At 39.2% G+C, this 26,925-nt stretch overlaps 1 protein-coding gene across 1 annotated transcript in view; it reads left to right on the top strand.

Annotated features, from left to right (window-relative positions):
• The window catches only part of agbl4 (AGBL carboxypeptidase 4), a 276,090-nt gene extending 249,369 nt beyond the window's left edge, over nt 1–26,721 (top strand). Inside the window, exons 8-13 of the mRNA XM_027166429.2 lie at nt 1–72; nt 2,975–3,086; nt 11,792–11,944; nt 16,916–17,078; nt 25,063–25,165; nt 25,793–26,721. The exon at nt 1–72 is cut by the window's left edge and continues 43 nt beyond it. Of these exons, the coding sequence (XP_027022230.1) occupies nt 1–72; nt 2,975–3,086; nt 11,792–11,944; nt 16,916–17,078; nt 25,063–25,165; nt 25,793–25,895 (706 nt within the window). The 3' untranslated portion in view covers nt 25,896–26,721. The remainder of the gene's footprint in view (nt 73–2,974; nt 3,087–11,791; nt 11,945–16,915; nt 17,079–25,062; nt 25,166–25,792) is intronic.
• Nucleotides 26,722–26,925: the final 204 nt, after the last annotated feature.

Genomic DNA, 26,925 nt, shown 5'->3' with positions numbered 1-26,925 from the left:
CCTGCGTGATCATGTGGTCTTTAAAATTGTCCCCATGCTCAACCCTGATGGTGTGTACCTGGGCAACTACAGGTAAGGAAGGATGGAATGCAGCCCAGGTTATGCATTTTTATTAGGCATGTATTGGAGATTCATTTAATAATCAGTGATATAGTGTCACTCATAATCTTTCCTATTACTTTCTAAACTTCACCATCCAGAAAATTGCACGCTATCTGCATAGGCTGCATTTAAGGGACAAAATGAAAGACTCTTGTGATTATGTGCTTAGAAGAAAGTTTCTGCTCAATGAACCCAGATTTTTGTGATGGATTAAGAGCTAAAAAAAAGTGTTTTTGCTGCCCTGGCGCTGAATTATAAGAGGCAGAATGTATGGGGTAGGATGCAGTCTAATTCTGTTAGATGTGTGTGGGGGGTCGGAGAGGAACAACTGAGATATATGTCTGCAAAGCATTCAAATCAATGTGTATGTTAAGTTGCTTATGATTCATACTTTGGCTCGTGTGCGTGTATGTTATGTTGGATCAGGCTGTGCTCCAGAAAGTGCCGTTTACACTGATCTAAGAACAGCTTACCTTTGCCAAGCCCTAAAATTTTTCATAATAAGAGACACTAGGTAGCAGATCCATCATCTTCCATCAACAGCACGGTAAAGCTAGTGAAATGTCCTGTGCTGCATGAGCATGCTGCCAACATTCTTAGAAGTGACAGTTATTTAAAGATGATATATCCCAGCTTACACCATAAGTCTGTATCAGGACAGTTCTGTGGGCTCTGGAAGAACACGCCCAAGCTCACGCTACACTGGGCTGCTGTCACTCGGTCACTGTGAACATCCTTTCTATTCCATAATTGCCTTTTACTTAATGGTGTTAGCTGCACTGAATACCAATATCTGGCTGTGTACTCCTACAGATCTAGAAAAAATGTCATGACTGGCTGCCATCTGGTGTCAGCCAGGCTGCACTACAGAAGCACAATGAATAAATGTGGCAGAAATTAAAAGGAGTTGATGAGAGAAGGATGCAGGATGAGTGACTGGTGACACTCTGTTTTGCATGCATTCTCTCACTCCATCACAACTTTGCTGCATCGGGGGAAAGAGAGAGAGAGAGAGAGAGAGAGAGAGAGAGAGAGAGAGAGAGAGAGAGAGAGAGAGAGAGAGAGAGAGAGGATGTAGAGAGGAACACAGGATCAATCCTTGCTGACTAGGGGATTAGTGATGTTGTGCAGGCTGGGGCATTGACTCCGACTGCCGCTCAAAGTCATGGATCCTCTACTCCAGCTCAGCAGCACCAACTAATTCTTCCTAGGGACATCTGTCTCTCTGTCCCTCCATCTGTCTCTCTGTCCCTCCATCTGTCTGCCACTTCTGGAGGAGCAGAGAAGTCATCCATTGCTAAGGTTCTGTACATACCTATTTTGCAGTAGATGGCCTGGCAGCCTGGTTACAAATAAACAAACAAAAAAAGATCATTTTGCACTCATGTGTTTTGCACTTGGATTATTGTTTTGAAACAGCAGTGTATTTAGCCATTGGTGTCCTAAATCTGTTTGGAACTGTTAAAGGTGTTAATGGCCATTAAGTTGTAATGCTGATAAATCAAGCAGGAACCAGAAATAGCTAGTTAATTGGACATATTTTAATGTAATCCTTGGTGTCATTTATTCCTTATTTTAAAATATGCTTAGTTTTAAAATTGCAATGAAAGATTTTAAGTATGACAACTGTTACAATGGCATGAGTAAATCTCATTCCCATTTTTTTTCAGTGTATAGAATTTCTCATTCTCTGCACAGGTCTATCAGGCTAGATGAAGGATTACATGCACAAACAGACACGGCTTCTAATTATCCTGGGAGTTCCTCAGTCAATACATTATCACCGTCAAGCTGGGTTGATTGTTTCTACAAATCATCTTGCCTTTACTTGCCTTGTCCAGTCTTCCAGATTTACACTGGTAGTTATAATATTAGAATGATTACATGGTCCATTTCAGAATGTGCAGCACAACTCTTCATTTATTCACTCAGCATTTGCTAACTTCTGCAACTCTACACTTTTATACCACCTAAGATGGCCCGACCGTCAGCAGGGCCTCTGGTCTGGTTATCAAACAAAGTGTAAATGCTCCTCTTCACCTCATGCAAGTGACTTCTTATAGATGTTTGCAACGAGTTACTGCATAATGCAGTAACACTGACCTACAGAGTAACCAGAAGAACCTGTCAGGGTCGGTAAGTCTGTAGTTGTGATACAATAGTGCAGCAGATCTGTCAGTTTTTTTTTCACTCAGTAGATTTCCTCAGCCTGGAAAATGTAGCTCTTTTACAAGAACCAAAAACACTGATGCAAAATCCCCTGAGTGCATAAACATGTTTATGTCTGTCAAGACGTGTTCTGTTCTAGGTATGTGATTATTTTTTAATATAAACAAATGTACCACACGATAATGATTTATAACCCTATTTGGTGTTACCCGGCAGTGGATGTTTTTCTGTTTGTGTTCTATCAAAGTTTCTTCCTCATGTCATCACAAGGAAAATTTTCTTGCCTTCCTCTGAATTGCTCGTTAGGGATATAAATTTACATAAAATGTCTGTAAAGCTGCTTTGTGACGGTGTCTGTTGTTAAACGTTCCATACGGATAAAATAGAATTGAGCTGAAATTACCGTCCTTGTTATTTCTGTGCATTATTAGGTGTCGTGCTTATATTTGTGGCTGGAACAATTGTGTTTGAAATGCTTCTCCCTCTATTTAACTAAATGACCTTGCACTTGTGAGCTGGATATTGAGCATTGCAGCCATTGTATCTTTGTTACGTCCTCTTTGTTGATCTATAATGCTGCGCTAGAAAATAGTGCTTAGATGGGCAATTGAAGTTGATGAGCTCAGACAGGAGGGCGTAGGCCTTTGTTTGCGGTGGCTTAGTTGTTTGTTTACTCATCATGTTTACTTGTGTCTTCGTGCAGGTGCTCTCTGATGGGTTTTGACCTGAACCGCCATTGGCAGGACCCATCTCAGTGGGCTCATCCCACTCTGCATGCTGTCAAACAACTCATCATCCAAATGAACCAAGATCCCGTAAGTGACATCTCAAATACACACACATACCCACACCGGGGTCAAAAAGTCAGAAACTTCTAGTGAATTTTGCATTCGATTCTAATTTAATCCAACAATCTTCATTACAATTTATATTACTGACAACAACTTGAGTGAAAAGTAGACGGTGAATTATTTACATGTATTTCCTTTTCAGCAAAGATAAACTCTTTTTTTTTTTAACTTTTTTTTGCTTTAAAGACAGTGTCTGACTTGACACGACTTGAGCTGCATGAAATCCACAAGTTTGTACAAAAACATTTGACCCATTTTAAAAACATTTTATTTCAAATCCATCAGTGTCGTCTGAACACATGCTTCACTAGAACAGAATAGACATGACAAGAAAAATCCGACCTTTTGTGCAAATCAGTTAACATGGACAATATCACTCATTTACATACATTTAAATAGGGACATAGAAATCGTGATAAGATATTAAACATTTACTGCCTTTGTTTCACATATATTTTAAAAATATTTGGGGTTTTTTCCACTTTTTTATTTTAACGTGGTCTCATGTAAGATTTTAACATGGTTTCATGCTTTCTGACCCCACTGTGTGTACAGACCACATTTATCAAAGACATTTACATGCAGTAATGTAAAGTCTGTACAACCAACGTATTTCTTTTTTTTTATCATTTTAAATCCGAGCGTACTAGCTGTTTGTGATGTATTCAAGGTATTTTTAAAAAAAAAAGTAATGTGGTGAATGTGGTGTATTTCAACAGCACGCTTAAATTTTTGAAACTCATGCTCATGGAATTTTCCCCATACTCATGCCACTAACACTGTGGGAACTTTGACTCAGCATCTTTTTGTAGGTGTGTGTGTGTGTGTGTTTGTGTGTGTGTGTGTGTGTGTGTGTGTGTGTGTGTGTGTGTGTGTGTGTGTGTGTGTGTGTGTGTGTGTGTGTGTGTGTGTGTGTGTGTGTGTGTTGTGTGTGTGTGTCTGTCTGTCTGTCTGTCTGTTCTGGGCAATTTCAAACCTTTTTCGGGCCAGGAGCGTCTCCCCTTGATTTTCTTCTCTCTGTACGTTTGTGCGTTCTTTGTTTGAGTACAGAGCCATCTGTTCTGGCTGGGTGTTAATTATGGCCAGAAAGTGAGTGAGGTGTGTGATTAGTGAAGGTCAGCGGCTGTCCTGGGAATGGCCTGCCCTTTGCTGCTCTTTCACATCCTGATAAGAGCAGGATTGTCGGTGAACGGAACGAGGCCATGCAACGGGCCTTAACCTTTTCCCTCAGCGCTGACACACTGATCGATGGGATCCTTCATAGCAGAGAGAGACGTCCATGTCCCTCACGCCCTGCATCTACACGTACACACACATTTATCCATATTCACAAGCCTCCTCTCATACAGACCCATCCGCATCGCCCTCACCCACCACTATTTACAGAAATAAATATGAGGCCCCAAGGAGTATTTTTATAAATGGGGAGTAATTAAACAATCATTAAAGCTGTTTCAATACTCAGAAAGTGAACATGGAGAGCAGATATTAAGAGCTGAGTTAACTTACCTGTGAATGTAGAAAATGTCAGTTGTGAGAAGTTGATCGAATGTGGTTCTTGGCGATGATGAATGAAGAAGAGAGTAACACACACACACATATAGTCCTACCTAATGTCTCCCAAGCTCACTCACATCCACTCACACACCCTCCTGTGTCATACTGGCAGTGTTTGGTTAATCACATCAGTCGCAGCATTCTGGTAAACTTAAAGCCAACCTTGTTTCCAGTGACTAAAGAATTTGCTTGTTGGCTACACTGTAAATCCTCCAATCCCACACTGCTACACAAACACAAACACAGTGTTATCCAGGCACCAGGCGAACTCAAACACAGACAACACAGACTAAGCTTACGTGTGTTAGGTTGACACATATTAGCTAAAGAGAAGGATCCATGACTGTACATAGAAATTCCCTAGCTGTGATATACAGTTCAATAGCTTATTTATTACTGGTGTCACTATTCGTATTTAAAGAGTTTGTTGTCGTCTTAATATTAGTTTGACATTTGTAGCATTGTCTCATGGATAAGATTTTATAAATAATATTGTGTTATCTCTTATCAATTAATAAAGTTTTTAAAATGAACTATTTTTTTCTGAAAATAAAAAACTCTGACTTTTAGACTTTTAGTACATACCCAGTTTTACTTTCAATCAATTTCCTGAAAGTCACCCAAAAGTTTTGGAAGAAAAAGCACTACACAATTTTATACCTGAATCTGAGCACTGGTCCAGTAAAAAACTTCAGTCATGCATGTAAATATTATAGGTAGAAAAGGACTTTCTTTTCATTCTTTTTTTTTTTTTTTTTTTTAATGGAGTAAAGAAACAAATGGTGCTATCTCCTTGGCAAAGCACCGCTTTTCCACCCCATTTATCAAGGGGAGCGAGGGATTCTTTTTTGATTGGCTGATTACTAGGAACATTCATCATGGAAAACATCTCCCCAACAATCTGACAATGCCATTTTGGATAATTTGTTAAAGATGACAAAAGGGACGGCATTGCCATGCTTCATTTCTGACCTTTTTAATATTAGAAAATTAATTTTCCATCTGAAACAAATGTATTAGTTCCTGTCAGGATTAGCGAATTGATATTGCACCTTGAAGCCACTCTTCTTGTGAACCATTTTTAAGCTTTCTTCCACTTCCACTTTATTTCCTCTAGTCATTGTATGTTTCATTGACAATGATAGGAAGGAATGTGCTCTGTGTGTGTGTGTGTGTGTGTGTGTGTGTGTGTGTGTGTGTGTGTGTGTGTGTGTGTGTGTGTGTGTGTGTGTGTGTGTGTGTGTGCACATATACGTGCATGCATGTCTTGCGATGTCCTCTGGTGTCAGACACCCATTACTTACACATCTCAGGGATTTACGAGCAATTTGTGCCTGTCATTGCTAACCTCCAGTTTGTGTCAGCACTATCTGGCCCTTCCTTCTAAAGTGCTCCCATAAGGAAGGTATACATCTCTCTTTCTCTCTTTCTGTCTCTCTGCCTATGGGAATGGCAGAGTGAAGTAGTGAGGCCGATGGCGTAGCTTTAGGCCAAGTCTGTCAAAATCTGATCGGCTGTGGTGGGGGAAATGGACTCGCTGAAGAATGGCTTTGTTTGTGTGGTTTTTGTGCTCAGCCTCAGAGTCATTAGCAGCCAACAGATGTAGCTGCTCAGGATGCACTAACCGCATAACGTGGTGGCTCGGCACTGTCAAAGTGCCCGTTCAGCTTGATTACGAGTCATCTCTGTCTTAAAAAGGGCTAAACAGCTCCATCCATTAGCCTGCAGAGCTGAGTGAAGGAGCACGGTGTATCTCTTTATCATCATTCTCTTAATTCTCTGCTGTTTACTCTTCTTTTACTCTCACGCACCCACACACCTACATGTTCTAGTCAAATTACCCTTAAGTGCGTGTTATATCCAGATTGATTCCAAAGTCCAAAGTCTTTATTGAAGTATGTACTGAAATTACTGAATGCACTCCTGGATTGGACCTGGGTTTACTTTATTAGCTGTGGCTACCTTTTTAGTTATAGACCAACCTGTGCTCTCCTCTGTCACATTTACAAAGCATGTACAGTTTCATCTGACATTTAATATAAAGTATATAAGTAATGTAACATCATGGAAAAGACATACATATTGTAGGAGGAAAACTCAGAAATAATAATAATGGTTTTGCCTTAAACTATATTATTGTTGTACTTTCAATATAGCTTTTTTAATCTAAGTCTAAGCCTCAATTCATAGAAAAACACATTTAAAATAAGGTACAATTCAAGAAAGTTATGACTAGATCAATACTAAGTGTCCACCCACAATCTCCAGTGAGATTTAAATCTTTATAGTCTGACCTTTTTTTTTACAGTTCCTTTTCCACATTAGTTTTGCATATTCCTTAAAAACCACAGAGATCACAGAGGTCAATCTTTTAACAGGGCCAGACTTTTCTTCACCCTTTTATTATAGGTTTTGCTGATGCTAAGTGCTTTGTGGTTAAATACACCAGCTCTTAATCCTGCTTAAATCAGCACCATTGTTTTCCCCATTACAGAGCAGCATGTTGTTTATGGGTCTTAAAGGCCCAGGATAATTATTATGTTTGAGCCAGGTACTCCTCAGCATAAGTCCTTTGACCTTACTTTAACTCTTCCACAAGTGCATTCACATCCAGCCTGCATCTTTCCTGCACTCTGCCTCACCCAGAATATGATGGACAGTACGTTCTATTTCTGAGTCATGTTTGAGTATGCAATGCTTCAGCGGTCAAATCATCTGCTGTTTTCATATTCCTAATTTCCTAATTGCCTTTAATTGGCTAATTGCAAATTCAAATGAATAAATCTAGAGGCCAGAGACGCATGTTAATTGAACGATCCATCACTGTTAGACCGGTGGAGTATTGTCCGGCTTTGATTGACAGCACATTAGGGCTCCGTGATTGGCAGGATTTTTGTTGTCATTGGAAGCGAGGTAAATGTTGCCTGTGTGTTTCTGCAGTTGTCCTTGAAGTGAGTACTGGTGCACAGAATGCTGCTATTTTCAGGTAGGAGGTTTAAGCTATAGGAGCATGAAGTGCTGATCTGAGAGCAGTTTCTTATTTTATCATGCGATGATTAAGGTCAATATAGAAGTAAGGAAAAAAAACTTTGAAACAGCTTGGAAATGATGAAGCAGTGGCATTAAGATTTCCAATCTTATTTTGTTAATGGACCCAATCGGCCAAACGAACTGTTTTGGTCAATTAGCACCTCATGCATACAGTCCCATTACACAGCCTGAGACGTAAACTCCTTCTCTCAAAATGAGAAATTGTGTGTGTGTGTGTGTGTGTGTGTGTGTGTGTGTGTGTGTGTGTGTGTGTGTGTGTGTGTGTGTGTGTGTGTGTGTGTGTGTGTGTGTGTGTGTGTGTGTGTGTGTGTGTGTGTGTGTGTGTGGTGTGTATGTGTGTATGTGTGTATGTGTGTGAGTGTGTGAGTGTGTGTGTGTGTGTGTGTGTGTGTGTGTGTGTGTGTGTGTGTGTGTGTGTGTGTGTGTGCTTAAGAAAATTCTCAGCCTGTCTCTTGGCTTGTGATACAGGGCGAATGGGCAATTAGAATGCCTTTCACCTCTATTGGACCCTGGGAACCCCTTCAAGGAGCTGATGATGCTTCCCTAATGGTGCCTGGATTTGCCATTCTGTTTCTGTTTCTCTCTCTCTCTCCGTCTCTCTCTCTCCTTATCTCTCTATTCCTAGATCTCTCTTCCTCTAGTTCTATCCTCCTCTTTTTTCTCTGTGTGTTGTTTCTCTCTCTTCCTTGCGGGCTCCATCCATCAGGCTGGCATGCAGGCTGCCGCCCCTATCCCAGCCACAATATTTCACTGCCTGCCATCAGAGGCCTGACAGCCCTGCGCTCGCCAGGAAATTGCTTTGGCTGTGAGCGGAATTTCAAGCACCAAGTGCCGCCTGAGTTTTCCCTCCCGCTCTCTCTTTCTCTTTCTCTTTTTCTCTAATTCACCTACTTGTTCTCCTTCTGTTTCCCTCTCACTCACTCGCTTGCTTGCTCTGCCTGACGACCCCCGGGAGTTGAGGTGAGCTTTGGAATGTTTAATGAGACGAGGGAGGCTTGGCATAGCTGTACTGTACAGGGAGAGAGGAAGAGAGAGAAAGAGAGAGAGAGAAACAGAGAGACAGCAAGAGATATAGGAAGGTGAGTAAAGAGGTAGAGAGGTCAAGGGGGGAAAAACAGACCTCTTGTATATTGTGTGTAAAAGTGGAAATATAAATCACTTTTAATCACTTTTTGTAAAAATAAATCAATCCTAAAATACCGTCTTAGGGGTAGCTTGTGAAATGTTAGCCCTCAAAACATCCCACTCACTAGTGTGATGGTGCGTCTCTACAGAAAACTCACACGGCGTCTTTCTCATCTTCTCTCCAAGCAGAAGCTTAATGACTTGGCGGCCATGTTGGAGCTGATGAGCTGTATGCACAGCAGTAGGTTCCTGCACTGCAGTTCCTCTCTCTGCTCGGCTGTATGGTGATGTGTGTGAATGGTGCGTGGGTGTCGTGGAGGCGCATCTGAAGGGTTTTCCTCTCCTTATTTCAGTAGCACCCCACTAGCACAACTCTTTTTGCTCTTTTCATGGATAAAAGCTGTTTCTCTGATAAACACACTGCCATCATACTTGCATAATTCTTTTTTGGTCTTTTCTTCTCTGCTTATAGAAGTTTACACACTTTCACATCTCTCTCTCTCTCTCTCTCTCTCTCTCTCTCTCTCTCTCTCTCTCTCTCTCTCTGTCTGTCTGTCTGTAAATATTCTCTTTCAAGTGACAGCCAACGATTCCTCACTTACTGGACTATTGTATATGTGCTCTGGGATTTTTTTCTCTCCAGTTGCTAACGGTTATTATCGTCCCTTGCTGCAGAGCGAATTAATCATTCGTTTTATGATTGAAGCCGGAGTGGTGGCCCTGAGTGCAGATATCGGGGCGTTAGGTTTGCTCGCTGAGTAAGGAACATAAATGAATATCTCTCAACCATGCAGTGGTTATTAAACACAGTGTATGAAATGACCAGCAGGAGAGTGGTTGCTGCTCCTTTATAACATAAAGCATGTCTGCTTAGTATTGTGTGATGGAACCTAATCTATATATATATATATATATATATATATATATATATATATATATATATATATATATATATATATATATATATATATATATATAAAATACTAGACATTAAAAATATTTTTGAATTAAATCAACATACAGACTTTTTTTTTATCACTAGTTCATCTTTTTAAACCATTTTATGTGAACTCTACAGAAATTGAGCACAATAATCCAAGGAGATCAGCAGTTTCTGAAAAACTCAAACCAACCCGTCTGCACCGGCAAACATGCCATGGTTCTCTCTCTCTCTCTCTCTCTCTCTCTCTCTCTCTCTCTCTCTCTCTCTCTCTCTCTCTCTCTCTCTCTCTCTCTCTGTCTGTCTGTAAACTGGGATCATATTTTCTTTTCTTTTCACTCTTCAAATGTATCTGATTTTTCTTTATTGTAGCTGCTGTTACATCATTGACTGATAGGATGTGTACATGTTCTTATTTAAGTGACCAATGATGATATACTGTATATCCAATGAAAGTTTTAGGTATCAGTAATAGATTGCAGTGTTAACAATTTCCAAAAAAGGACTTTTTTTTTTTTTTTACAAAGTCCTTCATATGGCTGTACAAGCAAAGTGCTTCTGATGGTGTAGGAAAAAGTATTACTTTTTTCCAGAAATGTTATGGGGGTGGACAAAAAAACAGAGAGAACCTAGAGTAGAGCCACCCTTTGTTTTCAGGATAGCTTTAAATCCTTCATAAAATGCTGTTGTGTAACTCTGAATGAACAAACTTCTAGAAGGAAAGAAAGTTGGTGCTTCATATATATACGGTATATAGTATATAGTAGAATGTATGAGAGAACTATCCTTTAGGAATATGTGAACATCAACAGAAAAGAGTGTTTGCACAGTAGGGGGCAAACAGTCCTGTAATGTTACTTCATATTTGTTGGCTATACTAATGGTTGTTATACAACCACGCAAAACTGTCTGTCATTGATTTCCACAATATGATATGACTGCCCATACCATTACAGATTCCCCACTGTACTTAACAATTGCCAGCAGACACTGTGGGTGGAAAGTATCTGCAGGGTTTGTCCCATCATAAATCCATCTACATATAAGAAACATGGCGAATGATGATTCATCTGAGAACTTTTCCCATTGAGCTAGTGTCCAGGTTTGTGCGCTATATACCGAATTTTCTCACACTGGCCTTTGATATAAACTTTTTCACATAACAAACCAACATGTGCATTATTTGTTGATGGTGGAATATAAACATGCTCATTCAATTCTGTAGTTATTTTCCGACTGTTCTGTTTGGTTAACAAACACTTAGACGTCACAAAGCAATAAGTACTAAGAGTCATTGACATTAAACATTGACATGTTTAACATACACTGCAATGACTTTTGAGACATCTTTAACTAAAAACGTTTTTTTTACCGATGCACCTGCAAATCCAGCACCCACTATCTGGTGTCTTTGGAACTCTGTAGGAACTTTGTCAGTTGCCTCATGTTGCCTCATAGCTGCTTCAAATGCCAGACCTCTTTTATATCTGATGCATGCTGTTAGCTGGCAATCAACCTAATATAACCCTGCTGTGCAGCCGTGTTTGTAAACATGATTTTGCCTTTTTTTCATTTGCTGTTGTCGTTACTTTGTCCTTCATCGATGTACTGTATATCACTTTTCCTCAAGTTTCTCATAAGAGCACATTACTCTCCCTCCTATGTTCACCTGCACTCAGTACAGAATGTCGTATGCACGAAATGCGACACAAGCACAATTTTTATATGGACAATCACAGCAAACCATATACTATACAAATAACAATTTATCTACAATTTACCCCTACTTTCCACTTGTTTTCTTTCTCTCATTTTCTCTCTAAAATAATAATAATAATAATAACAACAACAACAACAATAATAATAATATAAAAAAAAAAATATATATATATATATATATATATATATATATATATAAATATATATATATATATATATATATATATATATATATATTGCATCAGTGCTTTTATCTCTGTACATGTGTGTTCTACAGAAAGTGAGTCTGGAGTTCTACATCGATGTACATGCTCACTCCACCATGATGAATGGCTTCATGTATGGCAACGTGTTTGAGGAGGAGGAACGCGTGCAGAGACAGGCCGTCTTCCCCCGCCTACTGTGCCACAACGCGCCTGACTTTTCTCTTGTGAGTCTGCATCACACTCAACACATTGCTACGACTATTATGACCATAAATAACATTTAACAACAATCCATTTCAATAATAATAAATAAAGTCATTTGTTACTTTTGACAAAAACAACAAGGCAAAAGTTAAGTAAGGATGTTTTGTAGGATGTGTTACACAAATTAGGTTTGCCTATAATATATGATTTGACTCAACTTTTATGTATTTCTTCTGGTGAATAGAAATGTGTGATTTGTTTATAATAAATCATGCCGATTATTAGCAAATGTTTCCCATGAAACATATCTGCTCTCTCCACATTTCCAGATGAATCCATTTATTTCTCTTCATCCTATCCTTATTTAACATTTTTAAAGTGCAACACTCTCCATAAATTATCTCGTTTTTCATGTTTTTCCTCTAACCTTTTCAGTTCTGCACAGTGAGCTGATAAACAGACTCAATAGTGCTGATGAGATGTCTATAAGAGCGCGGACACGTCTTTAGCCATTTCTCCACGGACAATCTTTCAGACACATTAGGATCAGCATACTGATGAGGGTGTATTCTCAGGCATACAGTATGTGTATGTGCTTTTGTGGAACCTTAAGATATAAAATACATTTTATTTCACTAATTATGGTCAAATGTTGAGTAGGTACCAAATGGTATACAATTATGTTGAATTAAATTGTTGCCAGTGTTGAAAACCATGTCAGAGATGTTTTCCACACATTGTGAGTATCTTGCAAGTGTGTGTGATTTATTAATAAGTTATTCATATTTACTTAATATGGGGTGTTTCTATGCTGCAGAGCACACTAACTTTTAAGCTTTCCTTCAGCTTAATGCTGTATTTGTAGTTCACTGTCTTTTGTCAGTGTTGAATTTCTCCGACCTGCATCAATGACCTTCAGAGCTCACACAGTGTGACATTTCGCAGCTGTGCCAGGAGTGTATAGCCAGAGCAATAACCTTTACTGTTCAGTCAGCCATTCAGCAGTTCTTCTCTTCTCTCAGCCATATACAAAGCGCGCTCTGGAACACACACACACACACACACACACACACACACACACACACACACACACACACACACACACACACACACACACACACACACACACACACACACACACACACTCTCTCATTTCAGTCCATGATACACACACAAATGTCACACTATATAAGATATGATCTAAATGCTGACATGAAAAGGTGAGCAACATTGGTTTCTACTGTATAGGTGAGCGAGTATGTGAGCGAGCAGGAGAGAGAATATGTGGTTTTGTATGACAAAATAGGGATATATGAGAAAGAGAGAGAGAGAGAGAGAGAGAGAGAGAGAGAGAGAGAGAGAGAGAGAGAGAGAGAGAGAGAGAGAGAGAGAGTCCTCCAGTCATAGGAAAATAATCAGCCCTGATCTCTTTACATCTTGGACACATTGCTACAGCACTGTCTTTGATCTGTCACTGTTTGATAGATTGTACAGTTCAAAACCTGTCATAGCTGTAATTTTGCTCCTTGCAAGAGTTGTGCTAATTTTATTTTCAATGCTCTACTTCTTTGTTACATCTCTGAAAAACTCTTTCTTTCTTGTTGTATGGGAATTGAAGTTTTTCTCTGCCTTTGTGTTACAGTCACACCACGAAAGAACACTTTCTAATTTTCATAAATACAATGCATCACCAGGAAACTCTGATTACTCTACAACATACAGCAGTCTCCGTTTAATAACCATTTGCAGCTTTCTCCATCATAAAGCAAGAAAACCTAAAGGTTTAAATATAACTGCAAATGTTTCAAAGTTCAAAACTAGGAGAATTTGTTAATGGTGGCAAAACAGTGAAAAATGTACCATATTAGCATGTTAACATTGGCAGCGCTGTCATTTCCATAGTCTAAACGCTTAGCCTATTGTATAATCTATACTTCAAGTCATTAAATGTCAAGTGTAATAAAGGTTACTTTAAATATACTACTTCATACCGGACTTGAATTACACAATTTTACACACAAGTCACCTGTTCATTTACCTAAAAGACTTTTTAGTGATAATATCCTTAACTTATTCCTGAATATACATATACAAATCTATTTACCTATTTTGAATTATATCACTATTAATACTGTAACATATTTAGAAAAGATTTTTTTTTAATTTCCAGACCCTTTTTACATGAATTTGAATTAATAGATTTTTTTTTTGTCTTGCAAAAAAAATGCCTTATTAATTAAGGTGACCTGGCGTGACTCCTGTGAACAAAAGTCAGGACAAATCATTTTTTAAACCATTTTGTGAGCTTGAGTGGTGCAGCAGTAAATTACACAGCTTGTGGTCGGGAGATAACGAGTCAGAATCCTGGCAAAAGGAGAGCAAGCATGTGTTTCCCTGGCAGCATCACATGTCTCAGAAGAAGCACCTTCACTTCCAGATTGTTAGCCTTCATGTGATGGGGCAGAACCAGTGCTGCCAAATTTTTACCAAGGAAAGGAGCAATGCATGCTCAGGAAGTTGCTATAAGTTAGCAGATGGCATCACAAGGGAATGTATGTTGATCAGTGATTAGTCATTTAGAAAAGGAGTGGTCAGTGATAAGTTGTTGGGTAAATGATGATCAGGGACTGGTTGATGGGAACACTGGTGATCAGTGATTGGTCATTGGGAATAGTAGTGGTCAGCAGTTTGTTGTTGGGAACACTGGTGATCAGTGAATAGTTATCATGGTCTGGTTATTGGGAATTGTTGCTTGGCTTCAAACCCCCCCCCCCCCCCCCCATACATTTTATAATAAAGTCTAAATATGTTAAATGATTGTAAAATTAGCTAGGTTTAAAATTCTAAAGTTTACAATTTAACTTAATGTTTACTTAAAGTTTACTTTTAAGTCATTGACATTGAAAAGAAGTCATCAATCTATTAATTAGTATTACTTACTGTTATCAGTAAGTACACAGCTAGAGTGATAACAATGTCCTTCAAGTATTCTTCAGAGTAAATTCAAGACGAACTTTTGATTTGTGAACATTTTATCCTTATTTAGTTCTTACGTATAAAACTAGTAGAATTTGTGTGCTAGTAATATAAATAAAAATAGAAAAAAAAAACAAATCAGTATGCTGGGATATTTTACATTTAGTGCACTTGAAAATGTACTCGAATGTACTATACTCTTATAAAGGTAATACGCAGGTGAGACCGAATGCAGTGCAGTTTCTGGACCCTTGCCATGTCGCTCTGCCTATTCAGCACCCAGGTCAGGCTGCATGATGATGAAGCTGTGCCTCAAGAGAGGGCTACGTCTTTGCCGCAGCTAGCCACTGACACCAGATCAGTCACCTACACTGCCCACAGCAAACGCTTACCAGTCATTAGCACTGAGCCAAGGAAAGCTGCAGAAAGTCCTGCAATGTGCAGACTAAGCACATAGTGAAAGTTGCTAGCAGAGAAAAGCTGCATGATCCCCACTCAAGGATTCATATCAAGGAAAAAAAAATGTAGCATAAATTATTAAAGCGTACTAATGCACACACACCATAGTTATTCCAAATATTACTTTAGCTATGGAGAAGATGAGACTTTGTTTTTCTATCAATAATTTACTACTACCAATGATCATTTCTTCCATGACAACACACCGTACTGGGATTCTTCTACTTCGTAATTCTACTTCTACATACCTACAGTCTTTATTTACACTGAATCACACTTGACAAAATTTTATGCTGTATAGAATGTGTGATTGTGTGCTTTTCTATGGAGTTTACACTCGGCAACAGTAGGATAGAAAACTGGCTCAAGTTTTATCTGAGTTTTATCTGTACATACCCACTGAGAGCAAAATCATCATTCGACATTTTAGAAGTCACGAAAAAGTGCACAAGGGATTAAGGAATGGCAAGTGGCCAGAACTTGACTCACAACACAGCAAACAAAGTTAAACTAGATGCAGCTTTAAGGAAATCTGATGCAGTCTCCTGTCGTGACTCAGGAGCCAAGGTGCAAATAATGACTGAAAATGATGGTTCGTGTAGATAGTTCCATCTGCTATAAATTCCTCCCAAATAATCATGCACAGAATTTATTTATAGGAGTTACTAAGTTCTTTATAACATAGTTTATTAATAAATTGTTTTGCTTTTGTTGAGTTGAATGCAAGGAGCAGCTGTAGTACACTGAAAGATTAAGAAACATGAAAACACATTTGCATAAATAAAAGGTTTATTTATAAATCTTAGTGTAGAGAGTCGTGACAAGTAGGTGCAGGGAAATATTCGCAATGAATCATTTAATGTTTGCCAAAGCTTCCCTTGATTGTCTTACAATGTTAAAGACATTTGCAGCTGGGTCTTTTGCTACTCCTTTGAGCATAACATTTCAAGCTCCTTTATGTTATTAACTCTGTGCATGTGGACCTCAGTTTAGACCACAGTACTGTTCATATATGTAGACTAAAATAAGCATCACAGTGAAATTCTTTGCATGTCCCAGCTTCGGAGATTGGGGTCAGTGTGCTGGTTCAGCAATGATACAGCACCCCTGGAGCAGACAGGTTTGAGGGTTTAGCTCAGGGGCCAAGAGTGGCAGCTTGGCAGTGCTGGGGCTTGAACCCCGATTTTCCGATCAACAACCCAAAGCTTTAAGTACAAGAGCTATCACTGCCTCTTAAAATAAATAAACAAATAAACAAACAAATAAATAAATTGTATATATATATATATATATATATATATATATATATATATATATATATATATATATATATATATATTTATATATACGTATATATATATATAGTATTTTCTTTTTAATATTATCTCTATGTTTTTAAGGTTGCCGCATAGGTGTTGAGAGAAAATGTTATTACATCCTGAAAGATGTTAGAGGAAAAGTAAATATTTGAATGTGTGTAATGATTATTTTGTCCAGTTATCTATGGTCATTCTGTTGAAGCATGAAAATACTTCCATCTGTGTGTTTCATTGCAGTCTAGTACATCATTTAACCGTGACGTGGTTAAAGCAGGGACAGGACGGCGCTTTCTTGGAGGTCTCCTAGATGACACTTCTTACTGCTACACTCTGGAGGTGTCCTTCTACAGCTTTCTGACTGCAGGCAGCACCACACCAATCCCATACACAGAGGACAGCTGTATCCTTCCATGTGTGTCTATATTACTGTCTGTTTCTATTCTCTCTCTCTCTACTCTCTCTCTCTCTCTCTCTCTCTCTCTCTCTCTCTCCCATCTTCCTCAGATAAAACCTGTAGATTGATACAAGGATGGAATATTCAACTGAGACAGTGATGTAGGACAGGCTTATATGTCTACAGGCATCTGAGTCTTGACAGTGTGGACAATTTGAGTTAGAATCATCCCTGATCAATTTTTAGGTTTCTATAGATGCACATAACCTCTTTATGGTTTCATGGAGATGCAGGTTTTATTAGGCTCAGAGGCTCAGTGTGTCCTGCATGGTTCAGTTGAAGAGTTTGTGTTGGGAGGCAGATTATTTCCCTTGGAATTTAGTTCCTGAACTCAGACCAACTTGCTTCACTGTTTTGTGGGCTGATTTAGTGCAGTCAAGCAAATAATCAAAGCACCTACACTATATCCTGCTGTATCCGCTGACTGCTGCAAACAAAATCCCATCTCTAACCAAGAGCTCTGCTGCAAATGTAGCCACTATATACTTTAGCCACAATGCTTTCCTGCATGCCCCAGGATCACGTGTGACCACGTGTGACAAAAGGACAGTGATTTCCAAGAGCTGATGCAGGGCGACGCTTTGTAGACAAAAGCCAAAGACCATGTCTCTGACTCCCTTTTTGAAATTATCTCTCAGTCATCTGTGTGCAGGGCAACAGAACACATGCCTGCAGCGCTCAATAGTAAAGGCCTGGGTGATAATGTCAGTCTATTGAAATTTTCTTTTCTGGCCCTTGCATTTAACAGGAATAATGTCCATTGATTTCTTAATTTTAAAAAAAAATAACATGAATATACTAGATTGCTCTAAAAATCCTAGTCAAACACAAACTATGTACAATCTGTGGAAATATAATTAATGCAGTTCTTTTGTTCCTGACCTTGGAGTGGTCAGTAGTTTTGCCATCTCACAGTGTCAAGGTCACTGATTCAATTCTAAGCTCTGGTTTAATTTCTGTGTGAAGTTTTGTGATTATTTTCCTCTGTTTCTTTGTACATTCCTCCATGTTCCACTTTCCCTCAATATGGTAGCAGGATTTGAGATTCTAAGGTATGAATAAGTCCATGATGCCCAGGCATCCCATGACATGGATGGGCATCCCATCTAGAGTGCACTCCTGTCTTACAGTAGAGGCTTTAACTTCACCATGAACCTGATCAGGATTAATCAGCTACTAAATATGAAAGACTGAATTTTCATGACCTTTTAGAGGACATTGGTATAGCATTTATTTCGAAGATTATATCATTTGCTGAATCTTTTGGCATACTGGTAATGTTATGAAACTGTGTTCAGACTTATTGTGTAGCTGAATTACAAGGTGAAAGAAGGACTTGAGTTCAGAGATGAAAACCTTTATGGTATTAAGTCAGGAACTATGTGTGTAACCTAAGTGCCCTCTAGTGCTGGGAAAAGGCTACACTGTATATACGTATTAAAGTGTATGTCTGTGTCTCTTCCTCTCTATCTCTAAAAATGTCTCTTGCTTGTATCACTCTGTCACGCACCCATCTGCCAGCCGTCTCCCATTTGCTGCCCGCTCTTGCAATTCTTTCTTTATTTATCCGCTGTTCATATCAGAAGGGGCCGTAAAGCCTCTGACTGATGCTGTAACTTTTCCCCTTTCTCACCATTTTCCCCCTGCTGCCTGTCCACTGCTCCACTGAACTGTCAACTCCAAGGCCTAGTTGGATAGCATTCAGTAATAAGAAACCCATCCATGTAGAATTACTCAACAGCATTGTAGATTATTTTGCCCGTGACAGCGAGAAGATGCCTGGGAAAAAAGAGGCAATTTACAGAGAGCTGGAAAGAGTCATAACTTACCCCGTGATGCCATTCTCCTTGAAACTGATCCTGACTTTGCCTCTCAGTGGAATGAGCATGGGCAGAATGAAATGGGGTGCTAATGTTAGTGTTTGCAGATTAATGCTGTGTACACAAACAAACACAGGATGATAACCACTTAATGGTGCATCTTTTTAACAGTGATTATACCTTAGGGCTGGTGTGGCGTGGAGCATGAATAAGGGGTACCCCCTGCTGAAGGTTACACACAAGCTGAACCAATGACACGAGGACTCCAGAGAGTATGAGTTCGTGTGGGCGTGTGCAGGTGTGTGCGAGTAGATGGGTTGTAGTGCAGCCACAATTAGACAGAGGGCAGTTGGCATGGTATGTAGTGCAAAGATTGGGGTCATTGAGGTCAGAAGAATCTGACGTGCCTTTCTTATGGGCTGGCAAGCAGGTCTGTGTAGCGTGCAAATCACCAACAAAAACCTTTTACAAGCAGGACTTCAGAGTGGAAAAACAAGGGAGGAGGCGACAGTGACACCAGTGTAATTACCTGTACCGATATGAACTTACACCTCATAGCTTAATACATGCTTATCACATATAAATTGCATGTATACAGTACATACAATATACCATACCATATACCGTGTTTTATCTCAGGGTGCAGATGGAACACGTTAAGGACACGGAGAAGCAGTGTGTGATGTATTTCAGCACCTTTAATGTTTCATACTGTGAAACTAATGTTGCATTTTTCACATTAGCACTTGAATTCTTATGCTTGTCAAATGTCCCTTATGCATCATAGGCTTACTAATGTCCCTGCTGGCAAGGAAGCATCTTCAACAATTGATACTGGTGCTTATAGGTCCTCTCGGGCCCAGAACAATGATAAAGAACAGAGACCGTATGATTGGAATGACCTTTTGGAGTGATGAGGCCTGATTAATGAAACCTTTGGAGCAGCCATGGTTGTAATTATAAAGATCAATTTAATGGCACATTCTTTTCATGAGACTGGTTTATTGTAAGCAAGGCTTTTGCCGTCTGGAATGGATACAATTTCCTGTCATATTCCACATGCCTCCCACCAAACAACAGCTTAATTGGTCACAGATAATACCTTGGAAGCTTCAAAGCATCATGGGTTTTTTTTTCAGAGTTGGGCTGTTGAAACTTATTTTGAAAAGGTGGGTGGCAAACTGTGATGCCAGACCATCATTAGTGCTTTAGAGACAGGTGATAGCTGAGAGAATCTGGGAGCTCATTCAAGACTCAGCTGGGCACATTATAGAGAGAGTTTCCTCTGTAAGTTTTTTTTAATACCTCGCCTTGTTTTTCAGCAAAGTTAACTCCTATAGAAACAACTCTCTGCATCATGTCCTAGAGTTAAGGATGCACAGTTTCATCACCAGAGGCAGGTTGAATTAAAGATAGGTTAGCATTTTGTTAAAGGTGGTACTGTGTTTATGGCTGAGAGTTAAGAACACATTACTGTGAACATTTTCCAGAAAAGCCTATTTAAAACTTAGTAATTCAAAATGGACTCTGTTGCCCTTTATGGTCTGACAAGTTAATAGGTTCTTTCCTTCGTCCTGCCAGTGTGGAGGGAGAGGAGGTTCACTGCTTTACCGATCATGACATTTTCTACTGTCTTGTAGGCTGCAGATGGCTACTGAGAGAGCTGTTATCTCTAGCCTTCGGAAATAAGTGTCCCGCTCAAGCAAGCACCGATCAGCCACGTCAAATGGCCAGCTCCGAAGTCACCTTGCTTAAATGTTGCACTGCTGTCCTGAGGACAGGCCGTACTTAGAAATTGATAAAGGCCGAACAGAGTGTGAAAGCAGACAGCTTGGTGGTTCCTGCTGGTTTCCACATCAATCACAGCTTTTGGAGAAGACAGTCTGGCTGCTCCACATGCTGACAGCTGTCTGCAAGCTAAAGGATCAGTCTGACAATGACACCTGACTGGCACGTTCTAAAGAGCACTCAGACCCTGCAAACACAGAGTTTCAATACATGATGCAAGACATGCTTGTTCATGACAGTGAGCATGGTTAGCATGACTAACAAATCAAAGACCCATCTCACATATAAATATATAAATGATGGATTTCATGCAGTTGTGCACAGTCCATTCTTTAAAGTATTCTATTTGTTGTTGTCACAGTTTAGGAGTTAACTATAGGAGTTAACTTCTCCAAACTTCTAATGGCCTTTATGGTCCATGAAAAACTGATGGGATTCTCTCTTGTCCTCATTTCTCTTTCTGTCTCTCTCCCCTCACTCTCCCTCCCCTCTAGCTTTCAGGCTTTTTATTTGTGAAAGGGTCATCAGATACGCCAGTTTTCTGCCCTTTGAGAACTTTATGGCATGAAATGGACATGATTGTGCAGTGTCTGTGTGTTGTGGTCTGCAGCCAATCATGCCCTGGCAGCTTCACTTCCAGACTGGATGCTACACAGAGTGCTCATCTCAGCCACTGAGTGCAACCTCTGCAGCCCTGCAGCCACCTCATCTCTATTAACACTACAACAGGCCACTCTTTGTAGCTAAAATAATGTGTCTGTTCATGTGAACAGATATGTACATAGGTTTCCATTAATATGTAGGTGAACAGACAAACTCTAAACATCTAGCCAATGATATTAGTTATGAAATGCAAACACATCCAAATGAATACCTTCGGTGCTGAAGAGCACTCATTTGTCCTGCATTAGAGAGGCACATCAGGCTGTGAATAGGAGCTGCAGGGGGACAATGCAGGCTCCCTTTGTGTCCTCCTGTTTGCTGTTTTAATTAGCATTGTTAATTGGCTATTTGTGACACCCTGGTGACAAGCCTGTCACTCTGCTGTATTGATGGTGCTGATTGCCTTAATTTGTCTGCTTGTTAGCCAACGGTCGGTTAAAGACCATGGTGTCTTGTTCCTTGTCATTGGGGCATCATTGTCCGTCTGTTTGTATGGTAGGTTGGTGCAGAAAAACACCCCGGCAAACAAATCATTTACCAACCATGTCTCCCTCACGTCTCATCAGCCCCACTGGTGGTGCATCCTTGAGTTTCAACAAAGATGCCAAATCGATTTAGGAAGAGTGTGTACATAATTTTAAGAACCCTATTGATTATGAATGACATCAGGAGCTTTACTGCTATTCTGCGCATTTGTCTTTCATCGTAGAATAACCATCCAGTCAAAAGAACTGGCAGCTGAAATTTGATTATATTACAATATACTAGAAAGCACATTGTGCTGTTTTCAAAACAGTGTCATTTTAATTTGTATTCATGTGACATAGAGAAGAACCCGAGGTATTTTTAACTGCATAAATGAATTACTAAAGACATGGTCCCCTTGGCGTATCTCTCTAGATAACTTCTATGAATAGAAGCCCATGCTCACAATGCAGATCTTTATCCTTTTGTTATAAACACATGCTACCTTTTGTCATCCATCATATCTTTCCCTCCGTGTCACAAACAAGATCTTTGCCCTTCTCTGGCCTGTTTGTTAAAGGTGATTCCCAGGGCTACTCGATGACGCACAATCCTCCTCTCTACTGTGCACATTTTTAGACCCATGCCAAGAAGCCTAACCATCCTGTTCTGTGATTATGCAACACCTCTCACCTTGTGTCCTGCCGGGACAGTGAATATTTTGGAAACTTACACAGCTTCGTGACTTCGCAACTGCTGCTGCCCCATTGGCATGGCCCAGGTTGCCACTGGCCCACTTCCAGTAGCCAGTCAGAGCTCAGGAGGGTCTTGATTGCAGCTGTGATGCTGATGAAGTCTTCTTATCTTCCTCATTGGGCCGTCCATCACCCAAGTCCTGGTACGGATGTGCATGATGTGACATCACAAGCTGAGAGGCCATCTGCACACGGCAGGCTCCTGGGCTATTTCTGTCACCACTGAGAGCAGGCATACACACACAAACACAGATTGCTGGAGTTTCTGTTGATCAAGGGGAAACACAAAACTTTTTCTGAGGTCACAGTGAAAAAATGCCAAGGATAATGGAGATTTTGGGAAGGCTTTGGCGTAGCTTTTTGATACTGTTCCCAGGCAGCAAAAAACTAAAGCCAGACCAAGAACTGATACAAAGTTTGAGTCTCTTTTTTATTCTGAGTTTATATATATGTCTAAGTTCATCAGGCAAGATTCCAGACCATGTGATGTCATGGCCTTCTTTTTTTTTCTGGCACCCAAAAATAGCACTTGTTGTTTTTGGAGGGCTGCAGAGGTTGTGTTCCTGGACAGATGGGCTACGAAGACAGGCATCTGAGTCCTGGAGAGAATTCCCATCAGCCCACTGGATGAAGGATGGAGCCCAGGATGATGCCACACACCGCAGTGGCTGTCTGGGCTACAGCGAGCAAGGGAAAGATGAAGAAACGGCTGCCTCTCAGAGCCAAAATGGTGTAGATCAAAGACAGATGCCAAGCTCTCTCTGGTAATCAAGGGGATGAGCAACCTTGTTTTCCATCATTTTTTATTTAGCTGATAAATTGTTATATTATGTTTAGAAATCCTCATGATCATGAATAATACAGTGCTGCATAGTAAATCAGAGAGGAACGTGATATCATTTAATCTTCACTTTCCTATTTGGCAAGAGAGATGTCGTGCAAGGTTGCGTGTGCCTATTCCACATGCACACCATACATGTCCAGATTTTTAAACATGGGCTGGAAAACAATTGTCAATGGCACTACATAATTATATTATGATGCTTGGTGTAAAACAAATGGACAAATGCAAAGCAAGAACAATAATGGCATAATAAGGTTTTAGCCGTATACGCTGGACTGAACAATTTATATGCTTGCAGAAATAAAATAAGGAAGAAGCAGTTAAAAGGATGTTTTACCTTGTTCTTTCTTTTAGAGGTTTTGTATTAATCAGATAACTTTGGCAGTCTGGCATGTCATATCTGGACATCAACAACCATCTGACATGTGAAGGTGAAACAATATATGTTTATCTCAATTTATCATCTTTGTCTGTTCTCAGAAGAGCTTCTCAGAGTAGTAAACACCACGGACAGGAGATAGACTGCTACATATTTTAATAAATGATCTACTTCTTTTTTTAAGTCTACTTTTCATCCCAGTTATTTCTTATTTGGCAAGTAACATTTTGTTACACGTCAGTTGAGTCCCATCTGCTTGATTATAAAAATAGTAAGTAATAGAAATCATATTTAATCAGGTGCCAGCAGTCTTTCCTTAATGTGAACCTATTGGATATAATAGAAATAGAAATACACACTACTCAATTTTCATCTACTCTAAAATTTTTAAGAGCTTCACCTTTTTGCCATGTCATTGACCACGAGAGAAAGAGAGAAAGATGGGGAGATTTTCTGTTGTTTTATCTCATAATGGTTCTCTGCTTGCCTTTTAGCATCAATAGATTGGCATCCATGCAGCCGCCTCGTAAAAGGCCTCCAACATTATGATATAGTGCTTTGGGTAATGGATGTGCTCTGTAATGTGGTCATGGTGGCGACGGAATATAGGAAGTCTTGCAGAGTAGTTGTAGCAGTTGTATGAATTTAAATAAAGCCCTGGCTGTGAATAACTGCATTTTTTTCCCTCATGGCTTACGGAAACACGCTTGATTTACGCTCGCTAGCAGCCAAGCGCTGCCTGAGCAGTTCTGGCTCTTTACTCGGTGCATTGCTCTGCTGGGTATTAGCCAGCTATTTATTTTTGTTCTGGAAGGCTGAAAATTGGGCTTTTGTTTATATATATTTTTTTTATTTCAATTAATGGCAGCACGTCAAAGCAGAGATTTATAGGAGCAGAGGAAGTCTGCATCGTAAGATTGTCAGGGCCTTCGGAGGCAAAGCGATAGATTTATGTAGTCTTTCAACATACAAAGAATTAAGCCTAAGGAGATTTCACTTTTAAATGTCAGAGCTAAACAGATTTTCTCCACTGCATGACAGTGGCAACATTCAAGATTGCAGCCAATATCTGAGCATGGTAAATGAGTTTAAGCTTCGTTTTTTGTTGTCAGAAAATAATAAGGTAATTATATAATACATGTTGAGAAGCTATTCTCAGTGTTATTATGCCGGTGAAGACATTGCAGAAGTTGGGTACCTTAACAGGCACATGCAGATATGAAGCTGGGTAAAAATGTGGCTCGGACCTTTTTGGATTATTACAAACTAAACAATCTGATTGATGAGAATAAACTAACAGGTCCAGGTCCATTAAGCAGGTTTGTATTTTCTAGAATGTTCATTTCTGATATGCTTTTGTGTTTTACCTGTTGTTTGTTCCAGAAGAAAATTTTGGAACACATCCTCATGGACATATTGTTTTAGGAACCACCAAAAAATTGTTTTAATGTCTTTTCAGCTTATTTTTAGTAGAGGACTATGTTTAGCAGAGGTAAAGATTTACCAAACTACTAATTAGGATGCTTATATCAAATCCTATTTTACCCCAACCAAGGAACTGAAGTGATCTTCTACCATTTTATAGACAGTTTTGTGTAGTTCTTTATATTAATGGTGAGAGTACTTTTAATGACTGAGAATCTAGGGGAATGTAAATAAACAATTAACAAACCTCTTGTATTTTGCATGTGGATTACTGCATTTATAACGTAGAAACCTTTAGGATTAATGAATGATATGATAGATTAATGATAACTGAAGTCCCTCCAGCTCTTAATCACAATTAATTTAAATAAAAATGTCCAGACTAGACCATTTTAGTCAAAACTGCAGTTTAAATACTCTCACGTGAAAGTGACATTTAATAATAACTAAAAACGAACTTTTTTGTTGCAAATATTATCACATTGTTCTTTGAAAACCCATTATTTTGTTTCTGTTGTCAGTCTGAATGCTGCAGCTGCTGGTCACCAGGGAAGTAACACTCGGAAAGGAAAGAATCAAAATTGGGAGAAAAATGAGAGAAGATTCCAAGGAGTCCGAGAATAATGAAGCAAAATGTCAAACAAGTTCCCAATCACGATTACTCAGTGCTTCCTTGGCACTGAAGAGAGGGGATTTAATTTACAATCAGTTACTGGGCTACACAATAACTCCGCTATTATCATCAGTGTACTGCACTACACAATGCTATGGTATTGCTTGTTGTAACGTCAGCTATTTGTTTTCATTTGGTTTCTTCTTTTCTTTTGGAAATACCAGCAGCATGTTTCCTGTGGTTCTGGTGTTGTCTTTTCACTAAAACTCACTTGCTCTAAAGTCATTGCATGCGTTATAACGTAGTTGTTATATTATAGTTTACTTTCTGGTTTGTGTCTGAGTGCGTAAAGAAAAACGTGTTGTTAAAAGTGGAAGGTGATTATTGTATATGAGAACGGTATTCAATGCACACAGCATTTTCTTTTTTAAATTTGCAATTCATTGTAATAACTCTGATTTTCTTTCATTTTATATATCAATTAGAAAGCATATTAATTTTAAAATTCATTATAAACTATTAACACACTGCCTATTAGCTTCCACAGTATTATTACAGTACGTAGCATTGGCACTGGAACAGACAAAGCCGCAGATCTGGAGAAATCTGTCCATAGATTCTGTTTCATTGATCACAAAAGAATTCAATATTTTGCAAAAAATAGGCAATACCAACTACTGTGTTCTTTCGTGCAACATTCTCTCTGCTGTTTTGTGTGAAAAACCATTAAAACAATTCACGACTGAGTACACCTAAACAAAGACTATTCCCCTGCGTGAGGTTTGACATTTTCATGACAACATTTTGTTATGAATAAAAAAAAATTGAAAATTTTCAGAGAGCAGTCATTTTATTTATGCTTGCTTAAAGATTTTAAACATTAAAAAAAGAACAAAGTTATTTTTTTAATGTAATCTTATGAGTAGATCTGAGTTAAAATGTAGATTTTTTATTAAATGTTAGAATTTCTTATTGTCTAATTTGCAAAGTGAATACAGTCTCCTGTAGTCTTTGTTTCCCACTTTCATTCTCTCAGACACA

The sequence above is a fragment of the Tachysurus fulvidraco genome, chromosome 14 (assembly GCF_022655615.1).
Source record: "Tachysurus fulvidraco isolate hzauxx_2018 chromosome 14, HZAU_PFXX_2.0, whole genome shotgun sequence".
NCBI lineage: Eukaryota > Metazoa > Chordata > Actinopteri > Siluriformes > Bagridae > Tachysurus > Tachysurus fulvidraco.
Note: the sequence above shows the minus strand (reverse complement) of the source record. Positions and strands in the feature narration are given on the sequence as shown.